At 37.5% G+C, this 19156-nt stretch overlaps 1 protein-coding gene across 1 annotated transcript; it reads left to right on the top strand.

Moving 5' to 3' along the window:
* Positions 1-1510: 1510 nt before the first annotated feature.
* On the top strand, positions 1511-13511 carry LOC146816736 (uncharacterized). Its single transcript, XM_085609162.1, has 2 exons — positions 1511-1620; positions 6003-13511. Exon 2 carries the CDS (start codon positions 6046-6048, stop codon positions 12508-12510), a length of 6465 nt encoding a protein of 2154 aa, XP_085465288.1. The 5' UTR covers positions 1511-1620; positions 6003-6045; the 3' UTR covers positions 12511-13511.
* The last annotated feature ends 5645 nt before the right edge of the window (positions 13512-19156 follow it).

Here is a 19156-nt window from a genome sequence, read left to right as displayed (position 1 = left end):
AATATATATATCTGAGCCAGCTTACGGTACGCTTACCGTACGCTTACGGTAAGCGTACGGTGGCGTGCGCGAGCGCGATTCTGATTGGCTCTTAGATCTTAGTAAACATTCGAATCGGCCGAAACCAGGAAGCGGCGGCCGCCATTTTGTGTATTTCACTCTGAAAAAAAAGAGTGAAAACAAGGAAAGGGGGCAATGAGGAGAGTTACAGACCCCCTAACAATTGTAAGGGGGTCAAAGAAGGACAGAAAAGTACAAAAAAAACATTTATTGATTTTAAAAAAAATCACGGGGTACGCGTACAGTAAGCTCACGGTAAGCGTACGGTAAAAAAAAAAAAAAAAAATAAATGAAAATCAGATTTAAGAGTTTAGAAATTAGGGAGCTCTAAAAAGAGCTGTTGTGTTTATGGAGTCATTTTTTTAGTGGTACCTACAAGTAAGTACCGATGCAGAGTCTAAGGTTCAAGAGGAAGACTCTGTTCCCTTCATCATTGAAGTGCACACCATCTCCTCTATAAATGTCTTGCATGTCGTAACGCAAGTTGTTGTGGTAAATGGCACCCATACCATAGTCACGGAGGAAAGCAGAAACAGATTTGTTGACGTGCTTTCTTGCTTTGTCAATCTGTGGACAGAAATGATTGGACCAGTTCCATTTTTGCCTTTGGCATATGTTGGAAAACACAAAGGCAGTTTTAGGGAAAAGTGTAAACAGTTGTGCAAAGGTGTCCTTCATAAGCATTTCCAGACCTACCCCAGTCAAAGTGCCTAGGTCATTGCCACCACAGTGCACTATTATGAGGTCAGGGTGTTGGATTTGCATGAAGGATTTCACCAATGGCATCAATTGGTGCCACTTTAACCCTCTCTGACCAATCCATTTAATGTCTACATTTGGCAAAGCAAGGTCTCTCACCATATCTGTTTTCTCTGCAAACTTTTCACTCCAGAAGACATAGCTGTGCCCTACAATCCACACTGTGAACATCTTCAAAGGAGAACTGGATGCACTCAGGAGGTGTCTTTCAGTAGAATGGCAATATGAAAAGAAAGACAGTTTGGAAATGGAGGCATACATATTTTTTACAAAACAAAAAGAACTGATTGGCTGTTTCATACCATTCTAGAAAAAAAACTAGGCTGTATGTGAAAATTAATAGAAGCATGTTTTGTATTGGTACAAAAAAATGTGTAACCAAAGAACAGTACTATGGATTTGCAGTTAGGTTTGAAAAGTCAAGCACTCTTGCTCTGTGGAATTGAAACATTGTGTGTCGAACTTCTGACCTAACTGCACACAGCAGTGTTCCATGAGCTGTTGCTATGGTAGCAGGCAGAAGTCAAGTTGGGGGAAGGGTACTAGGCAGAAGTCAAGTTGGGGGCAGGGTACTTTTGGAAAAGGGTTGGTTTTCAACCAATAGAAATGTGTCATTACATTTGAAAAAAAGGGGGAAGCACTGAGATTTGAAACTTACATGTATATGTGTGGAAAAATAGAGGGAAAGTTTGCCATTATCTGGTTCTGCTGAGAGGAGAGAGGTGTACAGAACAGAGATCCTGGCTCTGATAATCTGCTGTTTGAGTGACACATTTCTTTCACAACTAACTAATTCTAAAGGTGAGTTTACAGTTTGAGAGGGGATGTATGTGGTAACTTAAGAAATGAATAATAGAAATGGGAATTGTTTTTGTTGTAGTTACACATGGTGGATTCATAATGTGTCAGTCTGTAAAAGAGATTTTCACTTGGCCCGAAAAAAAAAGAGCAGTAAGTGTGCTTTCAAATTGGCAAAGAAATTTCGTTTTGGCACTAATGTGAAAACATGACTGTGTGTGCATAGAAGAATTATAGGCAGAAATGTATTGCGTCTTGCTCTGGTGATTTCACAGTTGCAGTAGATGGAAAAGAGGAGCGAATTTTTGGGGGAAGAAGCAGAGGTTTAGCACACACCCATGTGCTTGCCATGTATAGTCATGCACAGTAATTAGAAGCGAGTGGGGTTTTCAGGTTTAAGTCTGTAATGCAAATACATTCAGCATCACTAAGGCTGGTTGCCCCTGCTGGAGTGTAGGCAGTCACAGAGAATACACACGGTGGTGGTCTGAAAAAAAAACTGCTTGGACATGTGCATTTAAATAAATTTAAAAAAAAGGTTTCAGAATGTGTCAGTCTGTAAAAGTGATTTCAAATTGAAAAAAGAGATATACACTTGCCCCCGAAAAAAAAAGAGCAGTAAGTGTGCTTTCAAATTGGCAAAGAAATTTCGTTTTGGCACTAATGTGAAAACATGACTCTGTGTGCATAGAAGAATTATAGGCAGAAATGTATTGCGTCTTGCTCTGGGGATTTCACAGTTGCAGTAGATGGAAAAGAGGAGCGAATTTTTGGGGGATGAAGCAGAGGTTTAGCACACACCCATGTGCTTGCCATGTATAGTCATGCACAGTAATTAGAAGCGAGTGGGGTTTTCAGGTTTAAGTCTGTAATGCAAAAACATTCAGCATCACTAAGGCTGGTTGCCCCTGCTGGAGTGTAGGCAGTCACAGAGAATACACACGGTGGTGGTCTGAAAAAAAAACAGCTTGGACATGTGCATTTAAATAAATTTAAAAAAAAAGGTTTCAGAATGTGTCAGTCTGTAAAAGTGATTTCAAAGTGTAAAAAGAGATTTTCACTTGCCCCCGAAAAAAAAAGAGCAGTAAGTGTGCTTTCAAATTGGCAAAGAAATTTCGTTTTGGCACTAATGTGAAAACATGACTGTGTGTGCATAGAAGAATTATAGGCAGAAATGTATTGCGTCTTGCTCTGGTGATTTCACAGTTGCAGTAGATGGAAAAGAGGAGCGAATTTTTGGGGGAAGAAGCAGAGGTTTAGCACACACCCATGTGCTTGCCATGTATAGTCATGCACAGTAATTAGAAGCGAGTGGGGTTTTCAGGTTTAAGTCTGTAATGCAAAAACATTCAGCATCACTAAGGCTGGTTGCCCCTGCTGGAGTGTAGGCAGTCACAGAGAATACACACGGTGGTGGTCTGAAAAAAAAACAGCTTGGACATGTGCATTTAAATAAATTTAAAAAAAAAGGTTTCAGAATGTGTCAGTCTGTAAAAGTGATTTCAAAGTGTAAAAAGAGATTTTCACTTGGCCCGAAAAAAAAAGAGCAGTAAGTGTGCTTTCAAATTGGCAAAGAAATTTCGTTTTGGCACTAATGTGAAAACATGACTCTGTGTGCATAGAAGAATTATAGGCAGAAATGTATTGCGTCTTGCTCTGGTGATTTCACAGTTGCAGTAGATGGAAAAGAGGAGCGAATTTTTGGGGGAAGAAGCAGAGGTTTAGCACACACCCATGTGCTTGCCATGTATAGTCATGCACAGTAATTAGAAGCGAGTGGGGTTTTCAGGTTTAAGTCTGTAATGCAAAAACATTCAGCATCACTAAGGCTGGTTGCCCCTGCTGGAGTGTAGGCAGTCACAGAGAATACACACGGTGGTGGTCTGAAAAAAAAACAGCTTGGACATGTGCATTTAAATAAATTTTAAAAAAAAGGTTTCAGAATGTGTCAGTCTGTAAAAGTGATTTCAAAGTGTAAAAAGAGATTTTCACTTGGCCCCGAAAAAAAAAGAGCAGTAAGTGTGCTTTCAAATTGGCAAAGAAATTTCGTTTTGGCACTAATGTGAAAACATGACTCTGTGTGCATAGAAGAATTATAGGCAGAAATGTATTGCGTCTTGCTCTGGTGATTTCACAGTTGCAGTAGATGGAAAAGAGGAGCGAATTTTTGGGGGAAGAAGCAGAGGTTTAGCACACACCCATGTGCTTGCCATGTATAGTCATGCACAGTAATTAGAAGCGAGTGGGGTTTTCAGGTTTAAGTCTGTAATGCAAATACATTCAGCATCACTAAGGCTGGTTGCCCCTGCTGGAGTGTAGGCAGTCACAGAGAATACACACGGTGGTGGTCTGAAAAAAAAACAGCTTGGACATGTGCATTTAAATAAATTTAAAAAAAAAGGTTTCAGAATGTGTCAGTCTGTAAAAGTGATTTCAAAGTGTAAAAAGAGATTTTCACTTGGCCCGAAAAAAAAAGAGCAGTAAGTGTGCTTTCAAATTGGCAAAGAAATTTCGTTTTGGCACTAATGTGAAAACATGACTCTGTGTGCATAGAAGAATTATAGGCAGAAATGTATTGCGTCTTGCTCTGGTGATTTCACAGTTGCAGTAGATGGAAAAGAGGAGCGAATTTTTGGGGGAAGAAGCAGAGGTTTAGCACACACCCATGTGCTTGCCATGTATAGTCATGCACAGTAATTAGAAGCGAGTGGGGTTTTCAGGTTTAAGTCTGTAATGCAAATACATTCAGCATCACTAAGGCTGGTTGCCCCTGCTGGAGTGTAGGCAGTCACAGAGAATACACACGGTGGTGGTCTGAAAAAAAAACAGCTTGGACATGTGCATTTAAATAAATTTTAAAAAAAAGGTTTCAGAATGTGTCAGTCTGTAAAAGTGATTTCAAAGTGTAAAAAGAGATTTTCACTTGGCCCGAAAAAAAAAGAGCAGTAAGTGTGCTTTCAAATTGGCAAAGAAATTTCGTTTTGGCACTAATGTGAAAACATGACTCTGTGTGCATAGAAGAATTATAGGCAGAAATGTATTGCGTCTTGCTCTGGTGATTTCACAGTTGCAGTAGATGGAAAAGAGGAGCGAATTTTTGGGGGAAGAAGCAGAGGTTTAGCACACACCCATGTGCTTGCCATGTATAGTCATGCACAGTAATTAGAAGCGAGTGGGGTTTTCAGGTTTAAGTCTGTAATGCAAAAACATTCAGCATCACTAAGGCTGGTTGCCCCTGCTGGAGTGTAGGCAGTCACAGAGAATACACACGGTGGTGGTCTGAAAAAAAAACAGCTTGGACATGTGCATTTAAATAAATTTAAAAAAAAAGGTTTCAGAATGTGTCAGTCTGTAAAAGTGATTTCAAAGTGTAAAAAGAGATTTTCACTTGGCCCGAAAAAAAAAGAGCAGTAAGTGTGCTTTCAAATTGGCAAAGAAATTTCGTTTTGGCACTAATGTGAAAACATGACTCTGTGTGCATAGAAGAATTATAGGCAGAAATGTATTGCGTCTTGCTCTGGTGATTTCACAGTTGCAGTAGATGGAAAAGAGGAGCGAATTTTTGGGGGAAGAAGCAGAGGTTTAGCACACACCCATGTGCTTGCCATGTATAGTCATGCACAGTAATTAGAAGCGAGTGGGGTTTTCAGGTTTAAGTCTGTAATGCAAATACATTCAGCATCACTAAGGCTGGTTGCCCCTGCTGGAGTGTAGGCAGTCACAGAGAATACACACGGTGGTGGTCTGAAAAAAAAACTGCTTGGACATGTGCATTTAAATAAATTTAAAAAAAAGGTTTCAGAATGTGTCAGTCTGTAAAAGTGATTTCAAATTGAAAAAAGAGATATACACTTGCCCCCGAAAAAAAAAGAGCAGTAAGTGTGCTTTCAAATTGGCAAAGAAATTTCGTTTTGGCACTAATGTGAAAACATGACTCTGTGTGCATAGAAGAATTATAGGCAGAAATGTATTGCGTCTTGCTCTGGTGATTTCACAGTTGCAGTAGATGGAAAAGAGGAGCGAATTTTTGGGGGAAGAAGCAGAGGTTTAGCACACACCCATGTGCTTGCCATGTATAGTCATGCACAGTAATTAGAAGCGAGTGGGGTTTTCAGGTTTAAGTCTGTAATGCAAATACATTCAGCATCACTAAGGCTGGTTGCCCCTGCTGGAGTGTAGGCAGTCACAGAGAATACACACGGTGGTGGTCTGAAAAAAAAACAGCTTGGTTTCATAATGTGACAGTTTGTTATTCAGATTTTCACTTGCCCAAAAAAAAAGAGGAGTTTGTGTGCATTCAAATTGGCAAAGAAATTTCGTTTTGTGACTATTGTGAAAAGAAATGTAGTAATATATTTAAATACAATAAAGAATTTTTTTTTTAGTTTTTTTGCAGGTATTGCTGAAGAACAGTGAACAAAATTTAAGATGCCTACAACATCTCGAGTTCAAAAAACGCTAAAAAAAAAACTATATTTGAGGACAACTGGAGGACCAAAGTTAGTAGAAGATGCTGATGTTGGGAAAAAGAAAAAATCTTCTGGTAAGCAAAAAAGACAATTCCTAAACAAAATATTGAAAACAAACAAAAATGTACAAAATGTCTGTTCTCGGAAAAATGTAACAAAACCTACAGAACAGCAAAAAATTGAGGATTTAGTTAATGCAAATATACCTTCTGCAATTGAAAAGTTTAACATAAACAGAAAAACAGCATTTAAAGAGATACGTAGAAAAATGTTTCAGAGAAGAGTTATGTCCAATTTGATAAAGGATATAAAGAAATATAAGCAAAAGGCTAAATATTATAAGAGAAAAAAAGAAATTGAAGCCATTGCAGCAAAGGCATTAGAATTAAAAAGGAAACTATTCATATTAATTTTGAATAGGATGCGTACATTAGATAAAATGGTTAATGTACTGAAATCACAAAGCAAAAGCAAAAGAGTAGTGAACAGAACAAATTTTTGTAAAGTGTTTTTAGGAAAGTGGATGCATAGCTCAAGTAGTGAACCTTTTTTTAATGAAGAGAGCTATTTTCAAAGTAATAGTTTGCTGCATGCAGTTGACACCAGAGGTCGTTCATACGAAGTAAAAAATGGTTGCATAATGGAGAAGGAGATAATGGTTCCAAGAGATGAGGTACAAGTGATGGCAGATGAGGCAATGGGGAGACGTCCTAAAGCCCCAGTGTACACTTGGAATTGTAGTAGTATTTGCACTGTGCGTCAGGAATCTATTGACAGATTTCGAGAGTTTCTAAGAGAATATAGTAAAAAAAGTGTAAAACAAAAGATTAAGGTGCTTCAAAGTCTGGATCCATGCAGAGTGAGAGAGAATACTGGTTTGCAGGGTCATTCTCTTGCTTGTCTATCTAGAAAAGTGTGCAATAGTGTTTTCCATCATTTTAGGATGCTGGCTGTTCATCATACTGAAATGAGAAAGTTTGTGAGACGGTTGTATTTTGCCAAAAGTCCAGCAATAAAGTTAAATGAATTGAATAGGGCTCTGTTCCGAGGAACGGTATCAGATGTAGAGAAGGTTGTTGATGAAATTCAGTTTTGTTACTTTGGTCCTGAACAAAACAGTGCAGAGAAGGACACAGTAAATGAGGCAGAAGTGGAAGAGAATGTAGAACCTTGTGTAAGTAAGACATTTAATGATCACATAACAAAATTTGCAATAGTCTCTAATGAAAGACCAAATGTTACTTGTATTTGTTGCCGCAGAACTCATTATAGAAAACAAACTAGGAATGTTGATCTCTACAGAAAGAGTGAAAATGAAGATAATTATAAGTGGATGGATTTTGCAACATATATATTTCTTGAAAATTGTTTTGAATTGGGTGAAGATCAGCGTATTTGTAAATACTGCTACAACAAGTTAGAGGAAAATAGAATGCCGACCAGAGCTGTACATAATAATTTAGAATTGGATGCTATTCCTGCTGAACTTTCTGAATTAAATACATATGAGTCTATACTCATTCAATGTGTTCATCCGTTCCAGACCATAGTACGTATGGAGCCCAAAACTGGTAAATTACCTCCTTCAGATTTACTGAGAGGTTTAAAAGGTAGAGTGGTGTATTTGCCCTTGGATTTGAAAAAAAATATGGAAACTATTGATGCGGATACTTTGGAAACTGAACCATTAATTATTCTGGTTAATGGTGTACCTACAAAGAATAAGAAGATTTGGCAGGAGCTGGTAGATGTGCGGAAAGTACAAAGAGCAAATTTGTATTTGAAAAAAAATAACAAATGGTATGAATCAATTTATATAGTAGAAGAAGAAGAAGAAGAAGATTTACAAGGAGATACAGAAACACCAAGTGGACAAATTGAAAAAGTGGACAAGTCAAAGGAAGAAGAAATTTATGAACATTTTAGCATACATCCTCTCCATTCGAAAGAAGTTATGGGAGACAATATTGATCTCTTTCAGATGAAGAAAGCAAAAGGAAATCCCGTGAGTGTATGGGAGGAGAGCTTGGAAGCTCGATGTTTTCCTCAGCTGTTTCCTAAAGGAAAAGGAGGACGATACGATGAACGTCCGGAACAGATTCCAGCTTCTGAGTATCGGACTACAAGACTATATGCTGAAGATCCCAGATTTCGACAAAGTATCCCTTATTTGTTCCATCTTTTATTTGAAAGCGACTTGTCTGCACTGTCTTATGCAGTAAATCACATTTTAAAAAGTGGAGTACATTTACAAAATGTGTCTGCTAAGGATTTTATGGAGAAAGTGCAGCACCGAGATGATCATTTGGAAACACAACTGATCAATCTGATGGCTTGTCAGCGTGGGACAAATGAATATTGGTACCGACGCCATGGTGAACTAAAATGCATGTTACGCAATTTAGGAACACCAACATGGTTCCTTACCCTAAGCTGCGCCGAGTACGCTTGGGATGATTTACTGGATTTTCTACGAGAGGCCAATTCAAACATTGAAAACATCGAATACAAGACAGCAGGAGAACTGTGCTCATTGGATCCGGTTAATGTTTGCAGATATTTCAATCATAGATTTGAGGCTATGATGTCCTTCATCTGCAATAAAAAAAATCCACCCCTTGGAGAAGTAGTGGATTTCTTTTGGAGAAAAGAGTACCAGGCAAGAGGTGCTCCTCATATTCATATGCTGCTGTGGATCAAGGATGCCCCAAAGTTTGGAACAGATACTGATGAAGCAGTGTTATCTTACATTGAAGAATATGCAACATGTGCTATACCTAAAAGCACAGAAGAGTACAAGTTAAAGGAGCAAGTTCTACGTTTCCAAAGTCATCGGTGTGGAAAATACTGTCGACGGAAATACAAGAGCAAAGAAAAATACTACACTAAATGTCGATTTGGATTTCCTAGACCTGTTCTTACAAATGGAAGAGTCAACAGTTTTATGTCAGCTGTGAGACATACTATCACAAGAAAATCACCTAAGAATACCTACAACCTTAAAAGAAAAGAAGAATCAAAAAATATAAATGACTACAACCCAGTCATTTTATCCATGTGGAACGCTAACATGGATATACAGTATGTTGCTGACAATTCCATTGCTGTTGCTCGATATGTAACGTCTTACATTACGAAATCAGAAAAAACAGAATTGAAGGAAATGTGGGAAGAGATTTCTCACGAGAAGACTGTCAGTAAGAAGCTGTACAGTTTCAGTTTGAAGATGTTATCGCATCGAGAAATTGGATCCTACGAATGTTCAGATAGATTATCTTCTGCAAGTCTCTACTCGAAGTCAAGAAGAATAATTTGGGCAAGTTTAGGCCTTGCAGCAATGAGAAATCGGGTACTGAAATCTGTTGGAGAAATTGAATATTTGGCACAGTTCGAACCTGAAAGTACAGATATATTGAAAACAAACATGTTGGACACATATTATCCCAAGAGAAGTCATCATCTGGAGAACATGTGTCTCTATGAAGTGCTGCAGAACTACATTTATTCACGGAAAGCTGCAGAAGACATCAATAATGGAAAATATAAAGTCGTTGGTGAAGAAGGATGTTTGGTGAAGCAAACCAAAGGAAGTTTGATAAATCACCGGAAGCTGAGTTGCGACACTACCGACAAGAAAGAATTTTACTACTTGGCTCTTTTACAGTTGTTTAAACCATGGCGTTCAGAGGATGAACTACTGGGAGAATTCCAGAGCTATGAAGATTCTTTTAATGCTTGCAAAGACAGCATACAATGCAGTACATTCTCAACTTATCTGCAAATGTTAAATGAAGAAATTGAACAGGAAACTACAATTGCAGCAGAAATTGCTAGAGACAGTTCTCAGGACAGCCAAAGTTCAGGAACATACAGTCAAGATCCCCTAGGACAACCAATCGTTGAAAATGAAGCATCAATAGCCATGAATGAAGTGGAAACGGCTATGAATCAAGCTCAAGAAGAATTTATAGACTTAGAAAATTTGGAAAGACAACTGAATCAAGAGCAGCAACAAATTTATGAAGAGATCAAAAACAAAATTGATCACGGATTTCTACATGAAAAAAAAGAGTGCTCATGCACATCATTTCATCCAATCAGGATGTATGTAAGCGGACAAGCTGGCACTGGAAAAAGTTTCCTAATTAAAGTCATCAGAAGCTACCTAAAGCAAAAAACAGATTCTACTTTGTCTTGTGTGGTTACTGCTCCAACTGGGTTAGCAGCATATAACATAAAAGGAATCACCTTACATCGTTTGCTAATGTTACCAGTGGAGCATGAGAACAAAATACAATTCAACAAGCTAACTGGAGAAGCATGCTTGGAAGTTTCAAGAGTATTGAAGAAGATGCAAGTTCTCATTATTGATGAGGTGAGCATGGTATCAAACTTAATGCTTGCCTTTGTGCATTTAAGAATGCAGCAAATTTTGAAGACAGACTATGACGTGTTATTTGGTGGAAAACACGTCATAGTTTTTGGGGATCTTTTGCAACTTACTCCGGTTAAAGGACAACCAGTGTTTAATACTGTGACACATGAAGACACGAAGAAGTCATTGGGAAGCATCGGTAATACAAATATTTGGTCCTTCTTTGAGTACAAGGAACTTACAACTAATATGAGGCAAGCAAACGATGAAGAATATGGAAGTATTCTGAAAGATATCAGGATTGGACTACTCACAGAAGCTGGCAAAAAAGCATTACAGACTCGGCTGCTACATAATTTATTTCCAAAGGAAGAAATAGTTGCAGAGAAGATATACAAGAACATTGCAGAAAACAAAAGTGTCATCTGCTTAATGCCAACTCTACGTGAATGCTCAATATTCAATGAGGAGCTTTTGAAATTGGAAAAGGAAGAGATCAGGAAATTGGAAGCAGTGGACAAAATTGAGGATGGAAGAATTACTGTCACAGTAACAGGCAAACTGAAAAATAAATTGGACTCACTAGAGAAGAACATCTCCAAAACAGCAGGATTAGAAAAAAATCTATATGTTTGCATGAACTGTAGAGTGTTTTTAAGGAGAAATTTGGATGTTGAAAAAGGCTTAGTAAATGGAGCGATGGGAAGAGTTGTGGGTTTTATTAATTATCAGAAAAAAGATGGAATTGAATGGTTAAAAATAAAATTTGATCAGATAGAGGAAGTTAAAGACATTTGTCGTTGTTCAGTTCGTTTCATGCTTGTGAAAGACTTATATGTACGTAGGAAGCAGTTTCCGTTTTCTCTAGCATATGCTGTAACTATTCACAAGTCTCAAGGATTGACTGTAGATTGTGCATTTGTGAACATTGGATCTAGTGTGTTCAAAGAAGGTATGGCATATGTTGCTTTGTCACGAGTCAAAACATTATCAGGTTTATTCATGATAGACTTCGATGACTCAAAAGTTAGTGCTGATACAAACTGTGTAAAGGAGTATAATAGATTAAGAAGAAGCTATGCTCCTCATTTAGGTCAGTATCCTGTGTTGGAGAAACGTGTAGTTTCTCGTAAAAGGAGAAATGAGAATATCTGTAATGAAGATGTAGAGAAGAGGAAAAAAAAGAGGAGTGATGTAATTGCAAGCAAAAAGAATAAGGAAAATGAAGAACAGGTTGTAGGATGTCATTTTGAAAATAGCTCTGGTGTCAACTGCTACGCAAATGTAGTGCTGAATGTTGCTTTTTATCTGGAAAGTTTGCAAGAGCAGATAATAATAAATCAGGGAAAAAGATTCTGTTCAGAGCTCAGTCTCCTTTTTCAAAAGCTGAGTAAAGATAAAACTCAAATAGAAAGTGCTACTGATATTAGAAAACTTTTAGATGTATGTTCAGGACGAACACAGTTTTCTCAAAATGAACAGCAAGATGCTCACGAATTTTTGATGTATTTTCTTCAGGTAGTGGAAGAAGAAGGAGTTCCCATTGACATTTTTTTTGGTCTCTCTTATAAATGGGAACATAGTTGTGATAATTGTTATAATATAAGTGGTTCTATTGTTGATAATGAAAGGTTTATTTATTTGACATTGCCAGAGAGTAAAACAGTCACTTTTGCAAACTTAGTTAAAGATGCTAATCATAGCATGAAATGTGGTGAGTGTAATTCTGACATGTTATCAACATTAATTTTAAGGGAATACGGACAGTATGTAATTTTAATGATGCAACGATGTAGAGCTGATGGATCAAAATTGGATACTTTAATAAAGAAGTTTACAGGACAGCAATTATCAATTTCAGGAAAAACTTTTGTAACTGTTGCAATAATTTTCCATGATGGACCTACTGTTACTTCTGGACATTACACAGTTTATCTAAAATGTGAAAAAGGATGGACACTGTGTAATGATTCCCAATTGATTTTCAAACAACGTTTGCCTTTTGATTTAGCAAATTCCTATCTAATCTTCCTGAAACCTAAATTTTAGAGAGACTTGGCAAGATCTGGACAAAATAATTTTACCATTTTACAGGATTACCATTGCAATTTTGTAGAAAAAAGATTTTTAAAATTATCATTTGGCCTAAAGGAAAGATAACCAATTGTAATGTGGACTTTTTAAATTTTTAATGCAATTTTGAAAAACCAATAATTTAGAGATTATCGGTAACTTCTGCACATTTTAAATTTTGGAATGTTATTGGACTGCCACTGGAAATTTTTTCAAAAATGATTTCAAAAATTACTATTTGGCCATGTGGAAAAGTAAGCAATTCTATTGTGGACTAAATAAATTATTCGAAAAATTTTCGTGAACCAAAATGTTACAGAGAATCGGTGAGATCTGGACAGATTAAACTTTAGAATTTTAATGGTTTTCCCTTGGAAATTTATTCCAGGGAAAGAATAAAAAATACTATTTGGCCTAAAGGAAATAAAATCAGATGTATTTTGGAGTTATTTGAGATATATTATTGTGAATGTACTTCTGAAACAAAAATATCAGACGGTATTTTAAAGAAAAAAGTATTGTTTTTAGATGACATTTTTTAAGAATAATATGCATTTCTGTAATGATAAGTTTAAGTGAGAAGAGATTCTGGGCTTTTTTAATACAATCTTTGAGATTGTTATTTTTTTTTGCCCGCTGTAAAATGATGAATGCAATTGCTTTCACAATTTATAGTGAAATGCAATATATTCTGAAAACAGCAAAAATAAGGCAAAAATATTTTTTGGAAAAAAATGTAAATATGTGTACTGTATTATAAAATGTTTTAAAAATATTAATACTTTTTTCTTTTTTTTCAGATCGATATAGAAAATTTTCGTAAACTACAACCATTTTAAAAACTATTTTTTAAAAAAACAAATGAATAAATATTTTTTTCAGTGAGTATGGTAAGTCAATAGTAATAATTGTAGTCTTTCAAGGACCTTGTAATGTGAAAAATGATTTTTAGTGTTTTTTTTAAAAAATAAAAAAAAAGGTACGCTTACCGTACGCGTACGGTAAAAAAAAAAAAAAAAAGTTTTTAAAAAAAAAGAAAAAAAAAGATGAAAGATAAGGTTGGCTCTTAAAAGAACCGTTGTGTTCATGCAGGGACAGAGGAAAGAAAGATTGGGAATATTAGACGGTACGACAAGTGTGCTGATCTATTTTACTGTTCACCAGGGAAACACTGGTCTCCCTATAAGTAATTAGATCGTGACAAGTGGCGCACCGTACTTCAACCCTCGCAAACCGAGGGTTAATTTCCAGAGGGCCAGCAAAAGGAGATTCTCCCCCCACAGATGAAGGGCTCACCTGACCTGCAGAAGAAGGAGTCTGCCCTGCAGATGATGGTCCAGGCTGAGCTGCTGTGGATGTACTGGCTCGTCTTTCTGAAGAGTTACCTCCAAAAAGATGACCATGTGTCCTTCTGTGTACTTCTTTGAGGTGCCTCATCATGGTGTGATTCCCAAAGGAATACTTCCTGTCAGGATTACCTCTAGAAAGTACACGCTTACACAGAATGCAAGTAACTAAGGGTGCATTCACCTTTTGCTGGCCTTCTGGAAAAGTAAAAAAATCCCAAACATAAGAAGGCTTTACTTTCCTCGCTCTCTGCCTCAAGACAGTGCTGCTGGTGCTAGCCTCACTCTCAGAAGGGCTCTGCTGTTCTGCCATCGTATCCCAAAGACAAACCAGCTCCTTCTCCTAAGGGATCACAAGCAGAAATGAGGGGAATGGGTGTGGTGTAGGAGAGTTCTAGAACTGAAAGTAGTTTCAACCAATCAAAAGTTGTGTTTCAAGATCACATGACCTACCGTACGCTTACGGTACGCTTACGGTGCGCTTACGGCAAAAAGTACGCGTGCGCGTAAAAAAGACACGCGCTTGCGCACATGCGCATAAAAGTCATTTCCCGGCACTTCCGCGTAACGTGCGCGTGTTGCGTAAGCGCGCACGCGTCCCACGCGCAGTACGCGCGGCTACGCAAAGTGCGTAACTATACGCAAGCAGCGTAGATAGATTACGGACGTTGCGTAAACCGTACGCTTACCGTGAGCTTACGGTACGCGTACTATAAAAAAAAAAAAAAAAAAAAAAAAAATCTGGAAATAAATTTTACATGTTTATTTTAAAAAATATATATAAAAAAAATATTTAAGGATTTTAAAAATTAAAGCATAGTCTTTATAAAAGATAAGAAAATTAAAATAAAAATATGTTTGAAAAAAATGAAGAATATAAAAAAAAAAAAGCATTTAAAAAACCTTGCAAATTCACTGAAAAAACCATGGGTTTCACACACGTTATAGTTAGGAATTAGCATTTAAAAAACCTTGCAAATTCACTGAAAAAACCATGGGTTTCACACACGTTATAGTTAGGAATTAGCATTTAAAAAACCTTAGAAATTCACTGAAAAAACCATAGGTTTCACACACGTTATAGTTAGGAATTAGCATTTAAAAAACCTTAGAAATTTAGTGAAAAAACCATAGGTTTCACACATGTTATAGTTAGCTGGACATTTTACTCGTAAAAAACCAATGAAATTGCCCCGTTATAGTTAGTTCAGCTAACTATAACTCGCGCGCCCGCAATGCACTGCTGATGACGTCACATATTACATCACTCATGACATGGTCAGTGACATCACTCATGACATCACTGATGACATCTCAAATGACATCACTGATGACCTCACTGATGACATCATCCAGTGAATGTGTGTTTTTCTGAAAATTAAATATGTTTTATATATGTATATCTCAAGGTTGATGGAAGAATAAATGGGTATATTACTGTCTAAATGGATGATTTGTTTTTGAAAAATTGATTGTGTAACTGACTGATTAAGTGTATCATAGTGAATACATGGCTTAGTGAGTAATGTTTAAATATGTAAATATCTGTATCAGTCTCTCACTTTGTGTATAAGTGGCTGCATGGGTTGGTGAGTAGCTACATGGGTGTCTATATAGGTTATTAGTTGTTTTTTTGAGTATCAGTCTGAGTGTCTGCATGGTTCGGTGGGGGGTATTACGTAGTGCATCGGTGCATGAATGAGTGACTCACTGTTTGTATGTGTTGAACAGAGCATGTGTGCAGGACTGCATGGGTGGATGAGTGTGTGTATGGGTGTGTTAGTGAGTGAATGACTGTCTCAATAGTGTCTTTATGAGTGACTACATATGTTTTAAACTAGTATATGTGACTATTGGTGTATATATGTGAGTATATGTGAGAGTGAGAGATTGAAAGAGTTCCTGTATGAATAAGTATGTGTTTCTATAAGTGATTGTTTAAAAGACTAAGTATGTGTAAGTTTCCGTAGAAGTAAGTGTGGTGGTGTGTGTATAACTGTATATGCAAGTAAATGTATGTTTGATTCTTTATTAGCATGAGTGACTATGTGTGTGAGTAACTCTATGGATGAGTGGCATTGTGTAACAGGATGTATAGATGTATGAGTACATATGATGAGTGAGTACATGTATGAGTGACTGTATAGGACTGTTGGTGAATGAGTGGATGTGTATGTGGATCTTAGAATTACTGAAGAGGTTGTTGTAACTGGTATTGGTATGTCCATTGTTTTGAAATTTTTAGTCTCTATTTTTGAATGTGTGTATCAAAGCTTATATTAAGGTGAGAGGAGGTCTGCCACTCTATCACAAGGATGATGTCATCAGTGAGGTCATCAGTGATGTCATTTGAGATGTCATCAGTGATGTCATGAGTGATGTCACTGACCATGTCATGAGTGATGTAATATGTGACGTCATCAGCAGTGCATTGCGGGCGCGCGAGTTATAGTTAGCTGAACTAACTATAACGGGGCAATTTCATTGGTTTTTTACGAGTAAAATGTCCAGCTAACTATAACATGTGTGAAACCTATGGTTTTTTCACTAAATTTCTAAGGTTTTTTAAATGCTAATTCCTAACTATAACGTGTGTGAAACCTATGGTTTTTTCAGTGAATTTCTAAGGTTTTTTAAATGCTAATTCCTAACTATAACGTGTGTGAAACCCATGGTTTTTTCAGTGAATATATATATATATATTACCTACTGGCGGTTGCCAGTAGGTAGTTATAGTTAGGACCTATTTTCCATAGGAAATCCGCGACATTCTATTCCCATTAACTTTGGCGCCGGTTGACGAATCTTCGCAACATTTTCAAAACTTTTGGCCAGCTCTGGTCCGCTCCTATCCTGAGAGTCTTGGGGTGATTCGTCAAGTGGGGGTCGAGAAAAAAGGGGGGTCCCAAAACGTGTTTTCCCAGGCAATTTTCCATAGGAACATTTAGTCGCAGCTACAGCCCGAACTGCTGAACGGAATTACACCAAATTTGGCAAAAAGGTAGCCCTTGGTTCAGAGTCGTGCCTTTTGGTTAAATGGTGTAAATCCATTCAGTAGTTCCTGAGAAAATCAAAAGTAAAAGCACATATATATCTGGGCGGAGCCTAACCACACATCTCATTGTGAGATCTGATTGGCTGTCAGCACTTCATCCAAGAAGTGTTGACAGCCATCTTGGGACCAATATACATGATAGCACCCCATTAAAAAGCATTGCAGTTAATAGAAGGTTTTAAGACTTTAGTTACTTTATAAATCATTTGTTGATGGTACCATACTCATTTTAGGAATTGTGGTGTGTTCTAAGGTGATTTTACCATGTGAAAAAGCCTTCTGCTGGGATATCATGAATCATATTTTAAGAGAAAACTATTTTCTCATGCTTTTCCCACAGAGGTTTGGAAGATGATCTATAAGCTAAACTGAGAGCATATTTTCTGTAAATTCACATTATCTTTCTCAGTCATGTGAGAATGAAGTCTGACATTCTCAGTAAAACATGTACATCCAACAGGGCAGAGACTGTCAGTTGATTCCTTTGTGTTCTACTGCAGCTTCCTAGAGTTTTCTAAAGAACAACTAGAGCGCTAACAGTCCTACTTATGACAAACATATTGCACACCTGAAGCCATCTTGATTGGAATAAAGTGGTAACTCTTAAAACATTTTATCTAAAAAGGAAAAAAAATGAGGGGGTTCATTTTGCCATAGAAAGTATGATTAGTGCTGCAGAAAGAAAAATTAGGGTACATTTTGAGTGACTTCTCAAATCCTCTTCTATTTCACTAAGAAAATTCTGACATGCAGACTGAAACATGCACTTTCAATACCAGCAGCAGACTTCCCTGGTGAGCAGTAGCTTTACTACAGTGATCTAATGAGCAACTAGAGTGCTAACATTCATAATTTATGGCAAATGTGAGACATATCTGAATACCTTCTTGAGGGAATCAAAGTAAAAAACTGAAAGCATTTCCTACTGAGGAGACTGCAGTAAATGAGGAAATTAGGAAACTTCATAACAAATAAATCTCCCAAGATGGCCACCAGAGGAAAAAGAGCCTAAATGCAGCACAAATATCACCCAGATGTAGCCCACATGTAGCCCAATGACAGAAGTGTGCAAAACACTTATTTTTTGTGTATTTGCAGTTTTATATAGTGCAGACTTGTCAGGTAGTGGAGTGCTTTACATGAGCATTGGTTACATCATACAAGAACAAATTCATTTTGGTTGTAGACATGGGGAGATTAAGTGATCTGACCAGAATCACACAATGCCGAGCTGAAGCAGAAACTCCAACCTGGTTTCCCAGTTGCAAAGTCTGCAGCTCTGTTAGTAACACCACATCCTCTCCCCTAAGTGCAGCATTTAATCAAGTGGTCAACTGGATAAAAAAACATAAAGATAACAAATAATTTAAAAGTGCTTTGTCGCTATTTGAAAACTCAGAAAATATGTCCTCATTTTAGTTTTTTAGAGCACTAACCATAATTTTGTTGCAAATAAGACCCTCTCATATATGTAATTTCTAAAGGAAATGCTCTAGGTATTACAGTTTTGATTACATCAAGATGACATCAGGCGTTCCACACTTTTGTAATAAATATAGAATGTTAGCAATCTAGTTGTTCATTAGGATACTGTTGAGAGGCAGAGGCCGGGGGCACGGACTCTGAAAATTGAAGGCAGGTAGGAGGGTGCAGAGGCATCAATTTGACCACACTGGGCAGTCAGGAATGGCAGTGGCAGCACAACAGACTGTGGAGGGCAGTGGAAAGGGGGGGGGGCAGGGGCAACAAACCAACAATACAGGACTGTCAAGAGAGGATGTGGCAATATAATAGACCATTGTGGGCAGAAGGAAGAGGCAGTGGTAGTACAACCATACATGCCAACAGACCCGATTCAGCCAGGAAACGTCCAATGTTTTTAAGCTCAAATGGGCTTTATTTGATCTGTCTCCTGTCTACAATCTCCTCTTTTTCAATGTAACTCAATACCCCAGTTTTTTTTCAAAATCTCCCTCTTACCAAGTTCAAAATGTTCGCACGTATGGTATTGGATCATGGAAGGCAGGAGGAATTGGGGTAGGGACATGGACTCGGATAACAGAGGACAGTAGGGACATGGAGAGGTGCACCAAACTGACCCTACAGGGCAGGCATCAGGGTTTGCAGCAGCACAATACACCGAAAAGGGCATCCGGGACGGGAGTGTAGCACAACAATCCATAGAAAGCAATAGGGAGGGGACAGGACCATGCACATGGAC

This window comes from Triturus cristatus, chromosome 6, assembly GCF_964204655.1.
Source record: "Triturus cristatus chromosome 6, aTriCri1.1, whole genome shotgun sequence".
In the NCBI taxonomy this organism is placed as follows: Eukaryota; Metazoa; Chordata; class Amphibia; order Caudata; family Salamandridae; genus Triturus; species Triturus cristatus.
The sequence above is the reverse complement of the archived record's forward strand: the minus strand, read 5'-3'. Positions and strand labels throughout refer to the sequence as shown.

What these genes read in the sequence shown, in the direction of transcription:
- LOC146816736 (XM_085609162.1), top strand. Translation starts at nt 6,046, where the DNA reads ATGCCTACAACATCTCGAGTTCAAAAAACGCTAAAAAAAAAACTATAT.